Raw genomic sequence first — 19478 nt, 5'->3', positions numbered from 1 at the left:
TTTATTCCATACTTCCCAGATAGAATACTTTTAAGCACAGTTTTGCTTCACTGTGGACTTCTTCCTGGACTCTCAGGGTACCATTAGGGTTATGTGTAAAAGCTATATTGGAAAGCTTCAGGATCCCCAGGTTGTGTGTGGGCCTGTCCTGTAGCACAGAGATGGCCATTTCTTTCATTAAGCTCCACACCATGGCTAAAGCAATTTATAGAAAAGAGGAGGGTTTTTTGTTTGTGGGTTTTAGAGCAATAAGAATTCATCATGGTAGGGAATCTTGGCAGCAGGTGACAGTCATGGTGCAGAAATAGCTAAAATTCATTGCATATCACTGGGTCACAGTTTGTTTAGATTAAGGGCTTGGCTTTCATTGGATTGGTCAAATGTGTTCTTTCTTTGTGAATACTAGTACATCCTTTCTGCTAACCAAAGTCACCATTCTGAAGGATTACTGACGGTAACATTTCTGTTAGTCATTTTTACCCTGTAATGTCAATGGTAATTACTTTCATTAAGTTGTCGTGCTACTGTTTTTCTGGCAACAAAGAAAGCAGAGCATTTGTATTTAGAAATTTGGTTCTTTGCATGAACTAGACCAGATTCTGAAAGTACTCCAAAGTAGTCACATGCTTATCCAATTTGGGCTGTGATTTCAAGAGTGTCAGTAAGCTGATTAAGTCACTCAAAGGACCCAGTTTTCCATGCCAATTAAAGGAGGGTTTTCCTTTGTCAAGAATTGATTTGTGGTTGTTAATCCATGAGACAAGTTAATTATTCAGTCTTTCCCTGTTTATTTTCCATGCATTAAGTATTATAATATCTTTGGGACAATATAGTTATTTGTTAAAACATTGTTAGTACTACTACCTCCCAAATATGTCTTTTGTAGGTCCTTAAATTTTTGTTACTATATTACCAGGATAAATTCCACATTGTAGTTCCCAAGCATATACTTAAGTATTTGAAAAACTTACGTCTACTTTTAGAGGAATAGTCAGCAATAGTTATCCCTTTAAAAGAATAATTATTTGTAAAATGCAATTTTGATGAGGGTTGTCCTTCTGTGTGCTGTGAATGATTTTATGTTTCTCTTATTTTTTGATTGAATACATGCTGTTTGGCCAGTAGCCCCATACAGGAAGTATAGGCGGGGCTACCAAATTAGGAGAGTTCTGGGCAGAGAAAAGGCAGGGAGCAGTCTTCAGAGAGAGAGAGACACCATGTAGCCCTAAAGGAGTAACATACTGGAACATTACGGGTAAGCCACAGCCTCATGGCAATACATAGTTTAATAGAAATGGGTTAATAAGTGAGAACTAGCCAATAAGAAGCCTGAGCCATTGGCCAGACAGTTTACAATTAATATAAGCCTCAGTGTGTTTATTTGGGGCTAAATGGTTGTGGGACTGGGTGGGACAGAAACTCCTTCATCACTATTTTATGTAAAATTAACTACTTACTGTAGCTTACTGATTATCTCTATTATTTAAAACCAATTTATTGGTTGCTTGTTTGTGAATTTTGTCAATGTTAGGTATAAATATATTTATTGTGAGATTTTTTTTATTAATGAGCTAAATAGGATGTTAATGTGTTGTGTTTAAATTTAAAATAATATCAAAACATTGTTTTTGATAACATTTGAGATAATTTCAAAACTAAAAAAATTCAAGAATATTAAAAGTAAAAATTCTGCCAAGTCATTAAGCAGATCATCAAATACTTATTTTTGGCCCATTTTCTTTTCCCTTTCCATTTACCTGTTTATTTTGTCTGATGCCATTTGAAAATAAGGAACAGCACTCCCTAAATGCTCAACGTTCATATTGTCACAGTACAGTTATATCACTTCCTAAAACCTTTAGTTAGTTAGTATGCAGTTACTGAGCATATTGTTCATATTGCATAGTACAGTCATCAAGTACAACAGTTTCAAAATACTGCAGTATAGAGTCACTGAGCACATGGGTTCATATTGTCATAGTACCACTATTTGCTTTAGAATGTTTACCAGTGATACCATACTTCCCAATCCAAAGTTCAAATAGAATGGGTGACAATCCTTCCAGTTATGTAGTTTGATAGAAAATGTCCTGTTCTGGGATCCCTTCCAGTAATTATTACTAGATGCAATGGATATTTAACCCTAGTATTCTGTAAATGTATCCATTAAGAGGATAGATATTCAGTCTTTTAAATTTTTTTCTTGACCCTTTCTGAGTGTACCTTGCAATTATTTTATAAAATTGCTTTTTATTATAGGTTTATCTAATATTGTTACTAATTTGGCTTGGTTAATATACCAGTTTCCCTTTGAAAGTTAATTAATAGGAAGATGTTTAAATACTATGTCGCTATCCATTTTTTTAAAATCATGTACTTAACTAGTTTTAGTGTTTCCTGAGTGGTTTTTCTTTGTAATTGTGTATTTGTATAACTTATGCATTATAGACGTGTATACATATATATGTATATGTATGTATCTATTCATATAAAATTTACTTTGAAACAGGGTCACACTGTATAGCCCAGGCTGCTTTTGAACTCATGATCTTCAGCTTCCTGAATACTGGGATTATAGATGTGAGCCATTGTATCCCCACACTGAGTTTATTTGAAGTGTCTTCAAATCTTCTCCTTATTTAAGAAACATTTTGCTGTTAAGTTGCACAAGTTCCTTATATAAGCTACTTATATATCACTATTATGGATTTTCTCCCCCCAGGAAACTTATTAAAATTTAAAAAAATCAGTTAACAAAAAACTTCTGGCCCATGAATTGTGATGTAGATCTTCACCTATTCCTGTTTGAATATCTCATTGCTCATAATAATATTTTCAATTAAAAATTTTGACACAAATGGTCATTCATACCAGGCTATCCTCAGAGTCACTATGTAGCTAAGGATGACCTTGAACTTCTAATCATCTTGCCTGTATCTCTCAAGTCCTGAACTTACAGGAAAGGGCTACAACCCTCAATATATGCAGTGTTGGAGATCTAACCCATGTCTTTATGCATGCTAGGCAAGGATTATCAGCTGAACTACATCTGTGGCTTGTAAATAGAAATTGAAAATTTCTAATTTTCTAATAGTTCCTCCTAGAATATTTTAAATAGCTTAATTTTTAAAAAGTTTTTCATAATGTATATGTATGTGCATGTGAGCACATGTGTCCACAGAGGCTAGAGGCATCAAATCATTCCTGGAACTGGAGTTACATGTGGTTGTGAGCTCTTCAGCATGGTACATGGAACCAAACTTGAGTCCTGTGCAAGAGCAGTATGTGCTCATAACTGCTGAGTCATTTCTCCAGTCCTAACAACTGATTTTATATATAGATGCCGACTCTAGTGCTGAGTTGGTTTAACACAGTTGATTTTGCATTCTACGTTTGTTGTTTTGTTTTGTTTTTTGTTTTTTTTTAAAATTTATTTATTATGTATATACTCTTCTGCCTGCATGCCAGCAGAAGGCACCAGACCTCATTCAAGATGGTTTTGAGCCACCATGTGGTTGCCGGGAATTGAACTCAGGACCTCTGGAAGAACAGTCAGTGCTCTTAATTGCTGAGCCATCTCTCCAGCCCTGTTGTTTTGTTTTTTGAGACAGGGTTTCTCTGTCTAGCTTTGGAGCCTATCTTGACACTCTCTCTGTAGACCAGGCTGACCTCAAGCTCTCAGAGATCCATCTGCCTCTGTCTCCTGAGTGCTGGGATTAAAGGTGTGTGCCACCATTGCCCAGCTTATGACCTCTATTTACTGAGATGTTCGTAGGTACATAAAGTTAATATATAAACACTTTCAACAATAAAGCATAAATAATTTCTTTTGAAATGGTCTTTTGATGCAGAATTTTGCCAGTTATTAAGGATGAATGCAGACTTGCATATTAGTGAAATCAACGTGTTTGTTAATGTTTACATAAGGGCTAATGTCCTGGCTAACCATCTGATGCTGTAGGATGTAGAGCCTCTTCAGCATTTTCAGAGATGATTGATAATTTCTGGTTTGGGATGTGAATGAAGTGGCTCAAGATGAAGGAGGAAAGGTAGAAGAGTCTAGTTGGACTCAGCTCAAGTATGGTTTGAATGGCCCAATAACCCCAAAGACACCCCCTCATTCCAGAAACCAAGGGGGAAGGCCAATCATAATCTTGATCATACAGCCCAGCCAGACTCCTGGAACCCTCTCTTCTGGCATCCAACTCTGCATGCCTCTTCTTCTCACCTACCATTTCTTCACAGTTAATTTTAGACATTAGCTGTCAGTCTCCTGTTGCAGAAACTGAAGCGATAGTCCCCTCTCCTTTCCCCTTTGTCTCCCAAACAAAGTCTCCAACCACATTGAAGAGAACATAGCAGTCTAATATTTTTAGGCTTGGTGGAGAGCAATGCAGTCTGGAGATGCAATCTGAGGTTCAGTGGATCACACCTTCAGTCTGAGCATTGGTAGAGGTGACAGCTTTCTAGTGGCTAGCTGCTTTGCTTATCAGATCTTTAGCTTGAAACCTATATATCTGGGTTTATATTATTTGTGTTACAGCTGCCTCTTGTAGACGTCTGGTGAAAGCAGTGAGCATTTCCTGCATTATTAGAACTATACACATCTTGCTACTTTATTTTATTTTTAGTTTTTAGAGCTCTTTGTGTGTGTGTGTTTGTGGCATGCTTTTCCTTCAGGGATGAAAGTTTTGTTTCTCAGCAGATACTTGTTTTCAAATTTTTTAATCCTTTTGCTACCTGCTGTATTCTTTTGCTATGGCTGCTATAACAAATTCCTATAGGTGTCTTAGCCAAAGGAATTTATTTGTTCACTATTCTGTAGGCTGGAAGTCCCAGGACAAGATGTGGCCATGCCATGTTTCCCTTGTGGCTCTTCCTTCTTTGCCTTGCAGGGGATGTCTTCCTGTATCCTCACATGGTCTTCTCTTGGTGTGCTTCCCAAATGCTTCTTAAGGACACTGGTCATACTGGATTACAGAACCCCAATGGCCTCATTTTATCTTTCTTATCCCTTTAAAGTTGGTTGTTTCCTAGGGCACAATCTGAGGTACCTGAGTTTAAGACTTCAGTGTCTTAAGTTTGGATGAAGGACATGGGAAGGAAAAAGTTCAGCATATATGCTACCTGCAGTGTGTTTACCTTCCGTCTCTCTCTTCCATACTTTTCTCAGTTTGTTGGTTGTCCTATATTGTAGAGTGAGGTTGTTGACAACTGATTGAATTTAGTTTGTGTGTACATAGTTTACCTATATGTTATGTGTGATAGCTGGGGAAGGGACATGTACATGTAGGATAGGAGGGGGCATGTACATACAGGATCTTTGTTTTTGTTTTTGTTCTTTTTCCTCCTGCCCAAAGAGTGGAATGGGTTCTCACACCAGCAACAGAGCTGTAATAATAGATAGAAAGTAGGGATGTTTAAGGATTCCACTTTGCTGCCTAGGTTCACTTTGGTCCCTATTTTCAACCTGCCCAGCCCTTCCATACCCCTCCCATGACTTAAGAAACTAAACTTCTGATCTACCTGACTAGAATTAAGGAAGGAACCAGGGTCCAGCTTCCTAGTCCATAATCACGCAGATAACCAGCAAGTTTTTGCATTTGCTTGTGAGCCTGGTCCCCACCTTCTGAAGCATCTGAATCTCTGAATCTTTGGGGAAGGCAGGGTTTATTAGTTGCCTCCAATATGCATTGTTCTGTTTCCAAGGATTATCTATATAATTTGAATAATAACCTTATGGAATAGGTTCTACCATTAGCTTCATTTCAGATACAAAAAGAGCCACTAAACTAGAACAGAATTAGTAAATCTGAGTACAGGATTTAAGCATACCTCTACTTGACTTCCCAGTGTGCATCCTTATTCATGCGACCTGTTCTTAGCAGTAAGGAAATACGTGCTTCTTTCTGTAAATCTATGCCATAGGTTTTCAGAAAGCATCGGTAATTCATATGAAGACATTTGTATTATTAGTTGCATGTATATGTATCTAGTGCATGGTAGAAAATATAAACTACACAATAACTCAAAATGAGGTGAATTTCTACACTTATTGGAATGTAAATGTATTTTAATTACAACTAGAGTATGTTTCTTAGAAAACTTGGAGAGTAGAACAATAGGATGATTTTTTTTTGTGTGTGCTTGAGATTTAGTTGTGTAGGCCTAGAGCTATGCAGTGACAGTATGGTGAAATAAATATTTGGAATGTAGGGCTTAGCTCTTTGTTTCTTTGGAATATTTTTCACAGTGCTAACAAGTGTCCATTATAAACTTCATCTTCAGTAACTGTTGACCGATATGCTGAATGACCAAACCAATCATAACTGCAGAACTGTAGTGAATAAATACTTTTTATGTGTTGGCACCAACTGTCAAACATATGCTTGTAGTCAGAGTTATCTCAATGGCATTAATCTTTCTTCCTTTCTTTAACAGGTTGCTTCTATAACTGGATCACGTGTTTACTATATAAAGCACAATGTCTCGATCCCGGCAGCCTCCGCTTGTGACAGGCATCTCTCCAAATGAAGGAATACCTTGGACCAAGGTCACAATTAGAGGGGAGAACCTGGGTACTGGTCCCACTGACCTTATAGGTAAGGGGATGGCGTCTGATGCCTTGTGGCGAGCTACTTTTTTTTTTATTTTGAGTTGTTAAGTTAGGATACATCATTTTGAGTAGTGATCACTATAAAATGACCTGAATATAAATTATTTCCTTTTTTTGGTGAAAGTTACTATTTATCAAATTATCTCTATGCTGTCTTTCTACAGATCCCTTTAGAAAATTTGCCATGGCTGAGATTTGTTCCTGATCCTTCAACTTGGAGTGTCCTGCTTATTTTGCTAATAATGAAAGTTAGATACTGGCTTTAAAAATAGAAGTGAATGTTGGATAGTTGGACTAGAGGGCAAATTTAAAATATAATTTTAAGATCAGTTAAATGCACTACAAAGGAGGGTGAAGAGGTGCATTCCCAGTACATGCTGTTGGATATTGTTCTAATCTTTCACTTCACTCTAGACTTGGCAGAAATTCTGTCAGCCGATTTCATAACTGCTGGAAACCCAGTGCTGAGTACTGGAGTCTGAGTTGGAGCTGCCTTCCCGTGTTAACTGCTGGTGACCAGTTTCACTATCCAGACCATGGTTTATTTTTAGAGAAAGCAAATTGAAGTTTAACATTGTAGTTAATAATTGAGGTTTTGCTTCCCAGATAGTTATCTTTGCTAGTGTTATTTAACTATATTATGTGCAATTTTCTGTGTTCCCCCGTAGTTTTTGGTAGTTAGGAAACGTCTTTTAAATTTAGTCTTACAAAGGTAAGTGAGTGAAGAGGATGACAGTATGCTGTGCTGGGGATCAGACCCAGGGCTTTGTATGTGTATTCTACCGATTGTTATGTCTAATTCAGTGTCTTGGCTTTTGATATAGTTTGGTCCACTAGTTTCTTCATCCACCTTGGAATGCATGAAAACACACCTTATAGATGGAATTCCGTTCTAAAATCGTAACCTATAGTGTCAAAATATGACAGTTAATAGTCTGTACAGTTTAATCTTGCTCTAGCTTTGGATGGTGCTGTTTTTATTTGACCAAGTTACTTTCATAAACTTACTAGTTTGGCTTTCAACCTGCCTCATCTGTTGCTAAGAAACCATTTTTAAGAATCAACAAACTCAACTTGATAAACAAGATGATACCTGTATTATTCAAGTTTTTTTTTTTTTTTTTTTTTTTTTAAACCTGGGGCTAACCCAGGAATGGTAGTGTGCTCCTTTGCGCTTCTTTGAGTTAGAGGAGGCAGGTCTCCATGAGGTTGAGCTCAGCCTGGTCAACATAGAGTTCCAGGCCAGTCAGCATACCATAGTGAGACCCTGTCTCAATGAACAGTGTCAGCAAAAACTCCAGTGCCCCCAAACAATAAAAAATGATGCTATTGTATTTGTTGTGAGGTAAATTTGTTAGTTTTTTGTAAGTAAGCAAAAAATGGGCTTAAACAATAAAACAAGTAGATCACGTGATCTTATTTTCATTTCGTGATATTCAAAATAATTGTTGGACTCTAAATTATATGGTGATTATTAATCTTTGGAGTAAAATGCAGATCAGATACTAAATCAGAGGAATCTTGAAAACAGGTATTAGCAGATACATAACTTTTTCTTGAGTAGTTGATGCCACCTGTGCCTTTCTGGATATCATTCATATTTACTTATATGAAGTGGGTCTAAAATCTTCCCCCATTTCTCAGTTTGAATTGCAGCGTTTGTTACTTGGCAGGATACTTACCTTATGAATGTGCTTAGCAATACTGTGTTTTTTTTTTAATACTATGTCCTGGCATTTAGAGTTGAGTAATTCTCTCTCAGACAGCTTGGCTGGGCATTGCTTCCAGTCACTCCTTGTCAGGGCCTGCTGATAGGCCTGAATTGGGGTGCTGGTTTACTGGGGAGCTGAATGATGGAAGGCTAAAGCAGATAAACTACCTCTGAGAAGTTGCTGTGGAAATGTAAGAACTGAGAGTAATCCAGTAGTGGCCTAGAGTGCATCTGTGAGTCACTGCTCTAGCCTATGCTTGAAATACATTCAATGCCCAGTTCAGTCCACTCAGTAAGACTGTGTGTAACAAATTCTTTTTTGAAGATGGATACGTTTAGAATCCCTTAGGAAATGGTCACTAACTGTCTTCATGTATTTTACCACCTTGTGTCAGTAACTGGGACTTATAATGGTAGCAGTGCTTTCCGGAAACAATTCAAGTTTCACAGTCTAAGTAAGCCAAATGTGTGGACTTTGCTGTAGTCCATGATTGTACTCATTCTTCTGAGACTGGAAGAAGCTTAATACAGTCCAAACAAAGTCTTAGTTGTCAGAGAGAAACCCAGGAAGATGTAGTAGAGCCATGGTGAATCGGCAGACCCCTGTGTCTGTCAGGTTCTGTCACCCCACTGCCTGTCTGTCACTATTGTCAACGTCTATTGGAACAGAAAATGTGGTGGATGTTTTGTTTGTTTGTTGGTTGGTTTTTAATTTGTTGGAAACATGCTTTTACTTTCAGGCCTGACAATTTGTGGACATAATTGCCTCCTCACGGCAGAATGGATGTCTGCGAGTAAAATTGTGTGTCGAGTGGGGCAAGCCAAAAATGACAAAGGTGACATTATTGTCACAACCAAGTCAGGGGGCAAAGGAACCTCAACAGTGTCTTTTAAGCTACTCAAACCTGAAAAAATAGGTAAGACTTTTAGTGACTTTATCCTGAAGAAACAATATTGGTCCTCAGCTGTTAAAAGTGGTGGAATTTGTGTAAAACACACTTAACTCTCATGTCTCAGTAGATGTAGTGTGTTCATTTTGATGACACCAGTATACATCTCAGAGTTTGCCTTACCTTTCTTCTCTCTCCTGGTAGAGCCTCACGGGCAGGCTCTGAACTCACTGTAGCATTCCTTTGAAAGGCAGCTTACTAAGTGACTGTCAGTGTGAAAATGACAATTATAAAGAAATGTCTTACAACTGATAAAGTCTGTCCCCTTGGCAGTTTGGGATACTAGTTTTGGCTTCTTGATCTTGAACAAATGACATTGCTTTCACACTATTATACAGTTAAGATTCAAAGGAACTAGCTTCTACTTTGGCTCAGTCTGTGGTGGTCATATCTAAATCATATCCCTCCTTTTTTACTTTTTGTATCTTCCCAGGGCCAGATGACATGTAGCCTTCTAGCTGTCTATGTTCTTTTTCGGCCCCCGGAGTTGTTCTTCTTTTTTTCTCATGTGCTTACTTCTTGCTACCTTGCAGTGCTTAAGATTTGGGTTTGAGGAGCCAGACTCTTCTAATTCTGAACCTGGGTTCTTACCACCAATAGCTGTATAGCTTCAATGCCTGTTTCCTGGGAATAAAAGTAATATCTACCTCATAGAATTGGATAAGTTAGAACATAGATATAAAGTGTGTATTACTTTAACGAGCAAATTAGTAATTTTAAAATTATTCCCATGGATACTTTATCTTTCAATAAAATATTGTTAGAGTCCTTATTGTGATCCGTTAAAATCTTGTACAAATATACAAATGCAGAATTGCTGTGTAATATGAAAGCAGCAGTCCTAATTAAATTCAGCTTGTGCCTCACCATAGTGAAAAATAAAGTTTTATTGTCTATCTCAGCTCATAGCGCTTTCCTAAGGTGCTGCCCTCCATAAATCTTCATGCACATTTTCAAAGTATAAGCATAAGGAATGGAAGGAAACTAAAATTTGAACTAGTATGTGATATATATATAGTGTGTGTGTGTGTGTGTACATAGAAATATAACCCCATTTAAATATATATGTTTTTTCACATCTACAGAAAGTGAACTCTGAAATCAAAGCATGAACTTGTTTTACAACTTTCTGGAGGAAGTGTAAACATTTGGATAAAATATATATTTTATAATATTTGTTTATGTAGCACATGAAGAAAATTTAGGTGGAAGTATAATTTTATTTTGAATACCCAGCCCAGGGTATTTAGAATGTCTCAGAGAAGATGCAGTACAGATTTAATGACACAGTCCCAGAGTGTTGGACTTCTGCATACGCTTGCTTGTGCGGAGCCCTTGTTAATGTCTACTGTGGCTGCTGAAGTAGTCTGTTTGCACAGAGTCCTGTTGTTGCCTGGTGTTCAGACATCCTCATTCTGGGAAGCCCCAGCCTCTCCTCTCCCAGCACAGCCAGCAGGCCATACTTGCCTCCTGCTGCTTCATTCTTCAGTCCTGTTCTGTTGAGTGGTAATTGGTATGTGCTGTACTGACTAGGGCAGTGCAAAGCGTGGTCCCATGAAAGAGAATGCTGTCTGTGGAGTTTGTATTTGTTTGCAGACCTATATCCAGCCAGCTTTCCCTGAATAATCTAGCCGTTGCCATTATGGAAGTTATGCATTCTTTAACCAGTTTAACTGTTTGGTTTCTTGTTGGACTTACCAAATCAGTGCCTAAGCTAGCGAAAAATGCTTTTTTTTTTTTTAAGTGTCATGTAGGACATTTCCAGCATTCAGCATAATGAAGATAATGAGAAATAACAAGGACTATGCTATTTTGGCATAATTATTCATGAAAACATGAGTGTTTAGAGAGATAAAGAAAAGGCATTCCTTGTGATTTTTCAAAAACAACTTTGAAAACATTTGCATTTCACCTGTAGTAAAATGACTTTAGATTATGGAAGTTAGGAAAAGAATCTCAATATAATTAAATACGAGTGAGACATGTGTGTGATAGCTTCTCTACAGCCATGTTCAGTTAATGCTTCATTTGAATGTTTTGTGTCTTGAGATTTCTGAGCCTTTTCCTCCCCCAAATTGACAGAGTTCAGAGTATTTTCTTGAATAAAGAGTTATTATAAGTCATATCATTGTATCTTATATTTAACATTCCAAATGTTATTATCAACTTAATCATTAATACTTAACAGTGTACAAATAATTTTGTATGTTATTTGGAAAACATCTTGTTTTTTTCATAATGTTTTGTAAGTGGCTTAAAATTGCCTCCATTGAATAATGTATAGTGACACCATATACCAAGAGATGTTGCTTTTGCCATTCTATAGATTTTCAGTATTTTTTATAAAGCCACCAGGCATGAAAAGAATTTCATTGTAGTGTCCTTAAATCTTAAAAAAACAAAGCAGCATGGTGAGATGTAAAGGTACCTGGAGAGTCTTTGTCTTATTGAGTGTGTATTCCTAACTTTTACAGGCATTTTAGATCAGTCTGCAGTGTGGGTGGATGAAATGAATTATTATGATATGCGGACTGACAAGAATAAAGGGATTCCTCCCTTGTCTCTCCGTCCTGCAAATCCGCTTGGCATTGAAATTGAAAAGTGAGTACCATCTGGCTCTTTAATTTCTAGCTTCTAAGAGTTTTATGATCTTGCATTGGAGGGAATTACATTCAGGGATGAATTATTATTATTTTATGGTAATATTTATGAAGCTTATGAGTTTTACTTGATGAGTATTTATTAGATAAAACTTTTGACAAAATTATTTTGTGTTTTGGGGGGAGTTTACGTTTTGTGATTAAAAATGTTTTGAAATGTTAATAACTACTAACTTTTGGTTTGAGGCTTTGGTTGTGGAATGTAGGGTCCTTACATGCTATGTAACTAGTCTTCCACAGAGCTTCCTTGGTTTGTAACACACTCCTTTTTTGGTTTTTCAAGACAGGGTTTCTCTGTGGCTTTGGAGGCTGTCCTGGAACTCGCTCTGTAGACCAGGCTGGCCTCAAACTCACAGAGATCCGCCTGCCTCTGCTTCCTGAATGCTTGTAACACACTCTTAATTAGTGACATGACTATTAGTACATTTTAATATGTTTAGATGATTTTTGAAATCAATTGTATTATAATCTATTCATTTGTTTCACTTTCTTAGAAATATTTTAGAATAATTTGGTCCAAAAGAATCTTTTGTTTTTGATAGGTCCTGCTTAAATTCTTATTTAACCTAGACCTATTTAACTTTATTTTTCAGATTTGTGTCAGTTGAGTTATATCTTGTTTTTTAAGCAATTTAAAGTTTTGTTTTCATAATCCCAAGTATGGCCACTGTCTTAGTGTTTCTATTGTTGTGAAGAGATGCCATGCCCACAGCAACTCTTATAAAGGAAAACATTTAATTGGGTGGCTTGCTTACAGTTTCAGAGGTTCAGTCCACTATCATGGTCAGGAGCATGGCAGCATGCGGGCAGGCGTGGTGCTTCAGGAGTAGTAGCATGCAGCAGGAAATTGACTGACAGTTATACTTAAGCAAAAGAGATCTCAAAGCCCACCCTGACAGTGACACACTTCCTCCAACAAGGCCATACCTACTCTGACAAAGTCATACTTCCTATTAGTGCTACTTCCTATGAGCTTATGGGGCCAACCACATTCAAACTACCACAGCCACCTTTATCCATATACCTTAATCAAGTCATTTAACATATTAATTTTATCTCATCTATTTTCTGATTACAGAGCTACATGATTCTTAGTAATTCTGATTGCAGTTACATGATAGGTTTTATTTAGTCATGAGAGGTAGTAAGTTGTTAGTGCCTGAACCATATCTGTGTTTTAGATTTTCTAAGAATGAGGCATTTTTATTAATCTTTAAATACCGAACCTTCATGCCTACACTTGAAGATCATTAATACTTTTGAGGGAAAACTGCATTTTCACTGCTATAGTGTCCCTGCTCAAGGGTATGCGGGGGTGGGAGGGCACGCAGCAGACATTTTGGCCCTGAATTGTTTATTGAGACTGGTGTTTAGCAGCTTTTAGTGAGCTTGGGATGTCTAGGTAACATACTTAAACCATGGGACTTTCTAGAACTATTTCAAGGGTTTCAGCATCTTGTAAATTAAGACTGAAACAGTTCAAAATAGAATGGTAAAGGGCAGGTATGTTTGAGTGTTCTGCCAAGCATGGATAGATAGGCTTGAAGTTGACAGAAAAACCATGAAGGACCAGCCTCCAAACTCCTGGAGTCTTTGCCAGAGGCTGCTGTGAAGTGTGGGAGGGAGGGATCCTTCTGACTGATCTTCTTTTGCCAAGAGGCTACTCCCAGATGCAAGAGATTGAGGGGATGCACATGCTCTGTGGGAGAGTCAGACAGGCCTGCTGTCTTAGTAAGGTTTCTACTGCTGTGACAAAACACCATGGCCGAAAGCAACTAGGGGAGGAGAGGGTTTATTCCATCTTACAGCTTCAGAACTTCTTTACCTTTCTCTTACGAGGTAGTATGAGGTGACTTGGAACCAAACCTCCTGGCTTTGGATTACACATCCAGGGCTTACTACTGATGGATTACAATCAGGTCTTTCCTTGGGCTGTCGTGAGGGCTGTGCATGAGGATAAGCGAGCACTGCAGCCATAGTGGTTGTGTGCTTCTTATTGCCATGATGCTTTGCTTCTCCCTGACTGAGGACAAAAATCTTTTAAATAAACGCTGTAGTTGCATTTTATTGCGATGATAAAATACATTGACTAAAAGCAACTTAGGGGAGAAAGAGTTTATTTGACTAAAATTCCAGGTTATATTATTGTGGGGAAGTCAAGGCAGGAACTGAAAACATGAAGGGTTTTAGTAGGCTCAAGCATGGCAAACATGACTCTGGCAGATCTTGCCCTCCCCCATTCTCTCTTCCTTATTAAACTGTTAGTTTACATTCCTAAAGCTAGCCGCCAAAGTCTGTTTCCTTATTTGGAAGTTTTCTTATTCCAAACTCATTCCTGAGGCTGACCACCAAGGTCCAGGTTTCAACGTATTGAAGTCCAGCAATCAAGAGCCCACTTTTGGCTACCCTAATTAACCTGCCCAATAAAAACAAAACAACTCATCCTCACACAGTTTCCCGTTTTCTCCTTATAAACTGCCATTTGCCTATGGGTCATGCCTGCCTCTACTTTATCCAGAAGCTGTCTCTTGTCCCTCCAAGGCAAATATCCTTTCCCCTTCTGTAAATGGAGTTCTTAATTGGTCTAGATAATAAAAGCCTGGAGTCAGATACAGAGGAAAATGCTGAGAGATCAGAGAGAAGGAGCAAGGCAGGACCACATCTTACTTCCTTCGAGTCTCAGCAGACAAGAGAGCAAGTTCCTGTTTATCCCTACTTATAACCTGTTTCCACCCAGCCACATTACTTTCTTTCTGTACAGACCTCCAGACCTCTGTGGTTAGTAAGTGGCAAGCTCCATTCTCTGGCCCTCAGGCAAGCTTTATTTGTACAAGCAAGATATCGCCACACCCTTCTCCCTTGACCCCTTTCTTCCCTCTCTCTTGTCTCCTATCCAGTCTTTGGCCCTGCAGGGCACATAAGTCTACTTCGTGCTGAGAACTTGATCCTGGTATGCCCTATACCAGCTCTGGTCCTTTTATATCATATCCACAGTCATGTGCAAAGTAAGAGTGCTTGTTGCTCAGTACTCAGCTAGTTCACTTTTAAGCAGTTCTGGAGCCCAGCTGATGGCACCACCCACATGCAAAGTGGTTCTCCCCATCTCCATTCACAGTCAAGACAATCCACCACAGACATGCCTAGAGGCCCACCTGATCTAGACAGTTCCCCTGTTAGGGCCTCTTTCAAGATGATTCTAGGTTGTGGCAAGTTGACATTTAAAACTGTCTCAAGTAAGTTTATACAATAATAAATTGTGTTAAAATTGAAAATAGATATTATTTATTGAAATAGGTTTCTTTCCCTTCCCCTCTTTCTCTCTTCTTCCCATCTAAGAAAATTACATGGCTTTTACTGAATTCTGTACTTGAGGATTTGTTTATCCTTTTGATGTGCTGGAGGTGGAGCTAAGCATGAGATCTATAGTGAATCATACCCTGGCCCAGGTAGAAAGAGTGAGGGAAAGAAGAGGCAGAATGTCAAACACTAGTGTGGGGCTGTTTTCCTAATGCACTTCATAGTTTTTAGTAAACCTTTTGTCTCTGTAGAGAGTGATGCTGCATTTGGCTTAGACTTCTTAATGCCTTTAGTTTTACTGCGTTGTGTATGCATTCTGTAAATCATTTAAAAATGTAAATCTTTGAATGAGAAACATGGGGATTTTACTATTATTTACTAGTGGAAAGATAGTAATTAACAAGGTCTGAAGAAGTGTAAATGCATTTTATAAAATAATCAGCTGTGGTCCTGGTGACTTCTCAGACTAATGGGAGGCAGCCTGGTAATTGCCTTATGAATGTTAGAGTTCACTGTACCCACTTAGGTGTCCAGTGGAAGGGTGAAGACCTGTGCTGCCCTGCCTGCTTTCTTTGACGATGAAAAGCAAGTGAGAATAATACAATATAGGCTCCTTGTTGCTTTTGGTATGAGTCAGGTTTTAATATATTTTATTAGGGGGCCCAGCATGCATGCCGTCATCTTTCAGCCCACAAGTTTTTAACAACTGGCATTTATTGGTGTCTTAGACTGTTAAAGTCCTTCATGTCCCTAAATTTTTAACTGATGTTTTTGCACACATGGTGCCATGGTACTTATAAAAATGTTACTAATTGCTCTGAAAAGGTAACTTTACTTTGACGGAGACTGGGCTTTGCTTGTAAAAGGTCTGTATTTCTGATTTACTGTGTTGGTTGTCACAAGTATATATGTTCTTGCCTGGTTTCAGTTATAATGAATACAAACTGTTTAAGCTGTAAAATAAGATAAAAATAGGCTCCTAGTAAGTGAAAGTCTTCACTAGATTTTGTTTCTTGAAAGTCCTGTTCGCCCAAGGAGAATGTTTATCAGGGAAGTCTTGGCAGTGGTGCTTGTATGAAGTGAAGGCAGAGAAATGGAGTGTGGCTCCTGTTTTTAATCACCTCCCATTTTTTGAGTGAGCTGCTATTGGGGGTGGTGTCTGGAGCACTCAGTTGATGCTTGCATATTATCTGTTTTATTTCTACATGGCTTTTGGGCAGTGCACATCTGGCTCTGTTCTTATCAGGTCCAATTCCCAACAGAAAGAAACAGTGGCCAGTCTTCGCAGTACATTTAAGAAGCTGCCTTTACAAAAGGGCAGGGGGCATTAGAGTCATTCCTAGGAAGATCGTAGAAGTGTCTGAAATTTACCTTTTAGAATTTTGTAAAAGTAGATTTGTGGGTTATGGTACAGTGCCTAAGTCCAGAAACTATACCAGATTTTAAAATAAAACGTTTCCTATAATATTTAATGTAACATTATACATTATGTTGTTGAAATTGAAAGGTGAGAGAAATGAGTATAGCACTTGCCTTCTAAGCACAGCATCAGATTCTTAACTGTCAAGCAGCTCTCCTGCCTGCCGTTGCAGCATCGAGGAAAGCAGGCAAGCACACGGCATGGTTTGTGGTATGTGTTTTATGATCACTCCTGTTACCTATCTGTCTACTTGGTCAGATGCCTGAGAGAGGCTGACCTTTTTTGAAGGATGAAGTCTGAGTTCACACTGCCATCTAACGGAAACATTTTTAGGGGTAGCAAGAGCTTTGATTCCTTCATGACAATATCTTGGGAGTTTTCATGGTGTCTCTGGGTCTCCCTCTCCCAGTTAGTGGGGAAAGTGCAGATGGAGTCTGAGTACTCATCTTCTTTCCCTCACAGCCTTGTCTTGGAAGGCTCACCTCTTACATCCTGTAATCTTGACAGACTTGAAGCTGTGTGCTGTGTGCTCCAGCCTGACCCAGTGCTCCTTCTTTCCTTTTGCTGTGAGGAACATCATGGGCATTTTAAGTCTTCATAGATCTGCAGCAGTGCTTTTTTTCAGAGCTAAGATGGGTTCTTTGTTTAGCAGGAGTACCAGGCAAAACCATGACTAATGACATACCACCTCGAAGTATGTGTACTCATTTGTAAAAAGGAGAATATTTAATTTACTTGCTACGTTGAGGGTAAACACAATGGTACTTAAGGAAATAATCTGTAAAATGTAAAAAACTAGATATAAAGAAGAAAATTTAATAGCTGATAACATTTTTGAGTAGCTTTCCTGAATTGCCATCGATTTTAATCCTCAAGCTATTGCCAGGGGTAAGCTGTTGTGATCCTCAGGAGTAAATGGCATCTGGAGAGGTTAGCGGCTTTCACAGGCTGCATACAGGGGCCTTTGCTCTTTTGGGTACCTGACCCCTGTCTGTCCCCATGAGTCCTGGCATGAGTCATCTACACTTTGCAGCCCCTGTTTCTGTTTCATATTTTCTAGGTGTACATGTAAAGGATCAGTTTATTTTCACTTATTTTTAAGGCTAGAATATTAAATCAAGATGCTTTCAGCTATATGTAATGGAAAATGCCAATTAATTTGTTTTAAACAAAAAGGACATTTCTTTTCTTATAATCTACAAAATTCAGAGGTGACACTCTTAGTCATATCACTGAGGTTTGCAGAACTGAGTTTTCTTCTTCTGATAAACCAGTTTCCTTCATAATTATAAAATGTTTTCCACAATTCTTGGTTTTGAAACTTGGTATAATGATGTTCAGGGACAGAAGAATGTCTCTTTCTTCTGAATGCTCTTCAAAATTGCATGCCTTTTCCAGAAAGACTCCCATCAGTCTGTCTCAGATGTCACTGAACTGAGCAGGGCCACCACATAAAGAGTCAGAGGAGAGCGGCACATGCTTGGCTTGCTGCAGTCATTGCCCCCAATGCTAGTGCTGTATGGAGTGTCTCCTAGGAGTGACCACCCAGTGTGAGTGAGTGTATGGAGGAAGTCAGTGCATCTAAAGGCCATGGCTGGGGGTCCCTGACAGCCACCTTCAGGGAACATCATACTTTGTCAGAGGCCTTACGTTCTTTGTTCCCTTTCCTCTGTGAACCATGTGTCAATCTGTGTTGAAGATGTCTTTTAATAAATGCAACTCTGCTTCGTAGTGGTTCATTGTGAAATTCTTTTCTGTGTTGAAGGCCAGGATCTGGTTTTACCTGAGTTGAGATCTTTAAAATGTAAGGGAACTTCTCAGGCTGCTGGGGGTAGCTGTTGTCTTAGTTCCTGTCACCTCTGACATGACTGTATTAGGAAGGACTGTATAAACAGTTCAGTTGATCTCAAATCCATTTTCAAGTTACTGCCATGAGCTTGAAGTTTCAAAAGAGGCAGGATGCAGGTAAGGAGCAATAGATGTGTATGAGTACCTGCCCTGGTCAAGGTGAACTCTGAATGGATACTGTCTAAGTTGGATTCTGCAAGGTTGATGGACAGTGTTCTTGTCCTGTGAGTTGGTTATTCTGGTTCCTAGAAGGTGAACTTTTGCTCCAGAATGCAGCTTTGCTGTCATGGACAACTCTACTTGTCTGGGGGTGATCTGGCCAAAGTGACTACAGATTTAGGGAAAGAACTCCTTTGCTTTCAGTTATCTTATGGGCCCAAGTAATGAGTCAGGGCAAAACCAACTTCTCCCTCCCTCCCTCCCTCCCTCCCTCCCTCCCTCCCTCCCTCCCTCCCTCCCTCCCTCCCTCCCTCCCTCCCTCCCTCCCTCCTCCTCCTGCTCCTGCTCCTTCTTCTTGTTTTTTGTTTTTATGAGGCAGGAGTGTTTCTCTGTGTGTCGTGGAACTTGCTCTGTAGATGACAGAGCTGCCTTCCTCTGCCTCCTGATTGCTGGAATAGAAGGCGTGTGCCACTGTGTCTGGCTTGTAAAACCAGTTTCTGAGTGCCCATTACAGCCTACAGTGTGATATAGTAACTAACAGAGGAAAGACAGTCTATCACTATCTACCCACTCTGTAACAGTCAGCCTATCAATTGATCATGGCTGGGAGAAGGAAGAAAAAGTACTACTGTGGGGTGAAGATGAAGCATTGGTTGTGGTGAGGCTCCTTAGTATAAGTGAGCTGTGTATATAATTCTCTGATATGACTCCAGACACGAATGTAGAAACTCTGGAACTGCTCGTGTTTTCTTTTAGCATAGTGGTATTTCTCATTGAATAAAATGTAATGTCTATAAAGTGATGTCCTGCTTATACC

The 19478-nt window shown here is 38.8% G+C and overlaps 1 protein-coding gene across 2 annotated transcripts in view; it reads left to right on the top strand.

Annotated features, from left to right (window-relative positions):
* Positions 1–19478, top strand: part of Exoc2 (exocyst complex component 2) — a 173890-nt gene that overhangs the window by 32697 nt on the left and 121715 nt on the right. For both annotated transcript variants that reach the window (XM_040755775.1, XM_005066420.4), the window contains exons 2-4: positions 6442–6602; positions 9068–9244; positions 11752–11878. In XM_040755775.1, coding sequence (XP_040611709.1) covers positions 6485–6602; positions 9068–9244; positions 11752–11878 — 422 coding nt within the window. In that variant the 5' untranslated portion in view covers positions 6442–6484. The remainder of the gene's footprint in view (positions 1–6441; positions 6603–9067; positions 9245–11751; positions 11879–19478) is intronic.

This window comes from Mesocricetus auratus, unplaced genomic scaffold (genome assembly GCF_017639785.1).
Source record: "Mesocricetus auratus isolate SY011 unplaced genomic scaffold, BCM_Maur_2.0 Super-Scaffold_100013, whole genome shotgun sequence".
Lineage (NCBI taxonomy): Eukaryota > Metazoa > Chordata > Mammalia > Rodentia > Cricetidae > Mesocricetus > Mesocricetus auratus.
The sequence above is the reverse complement of the archived record's forward strand: the minus strand, read 5'-3'. Positions and strand labels throughout refer to the sequence as shown.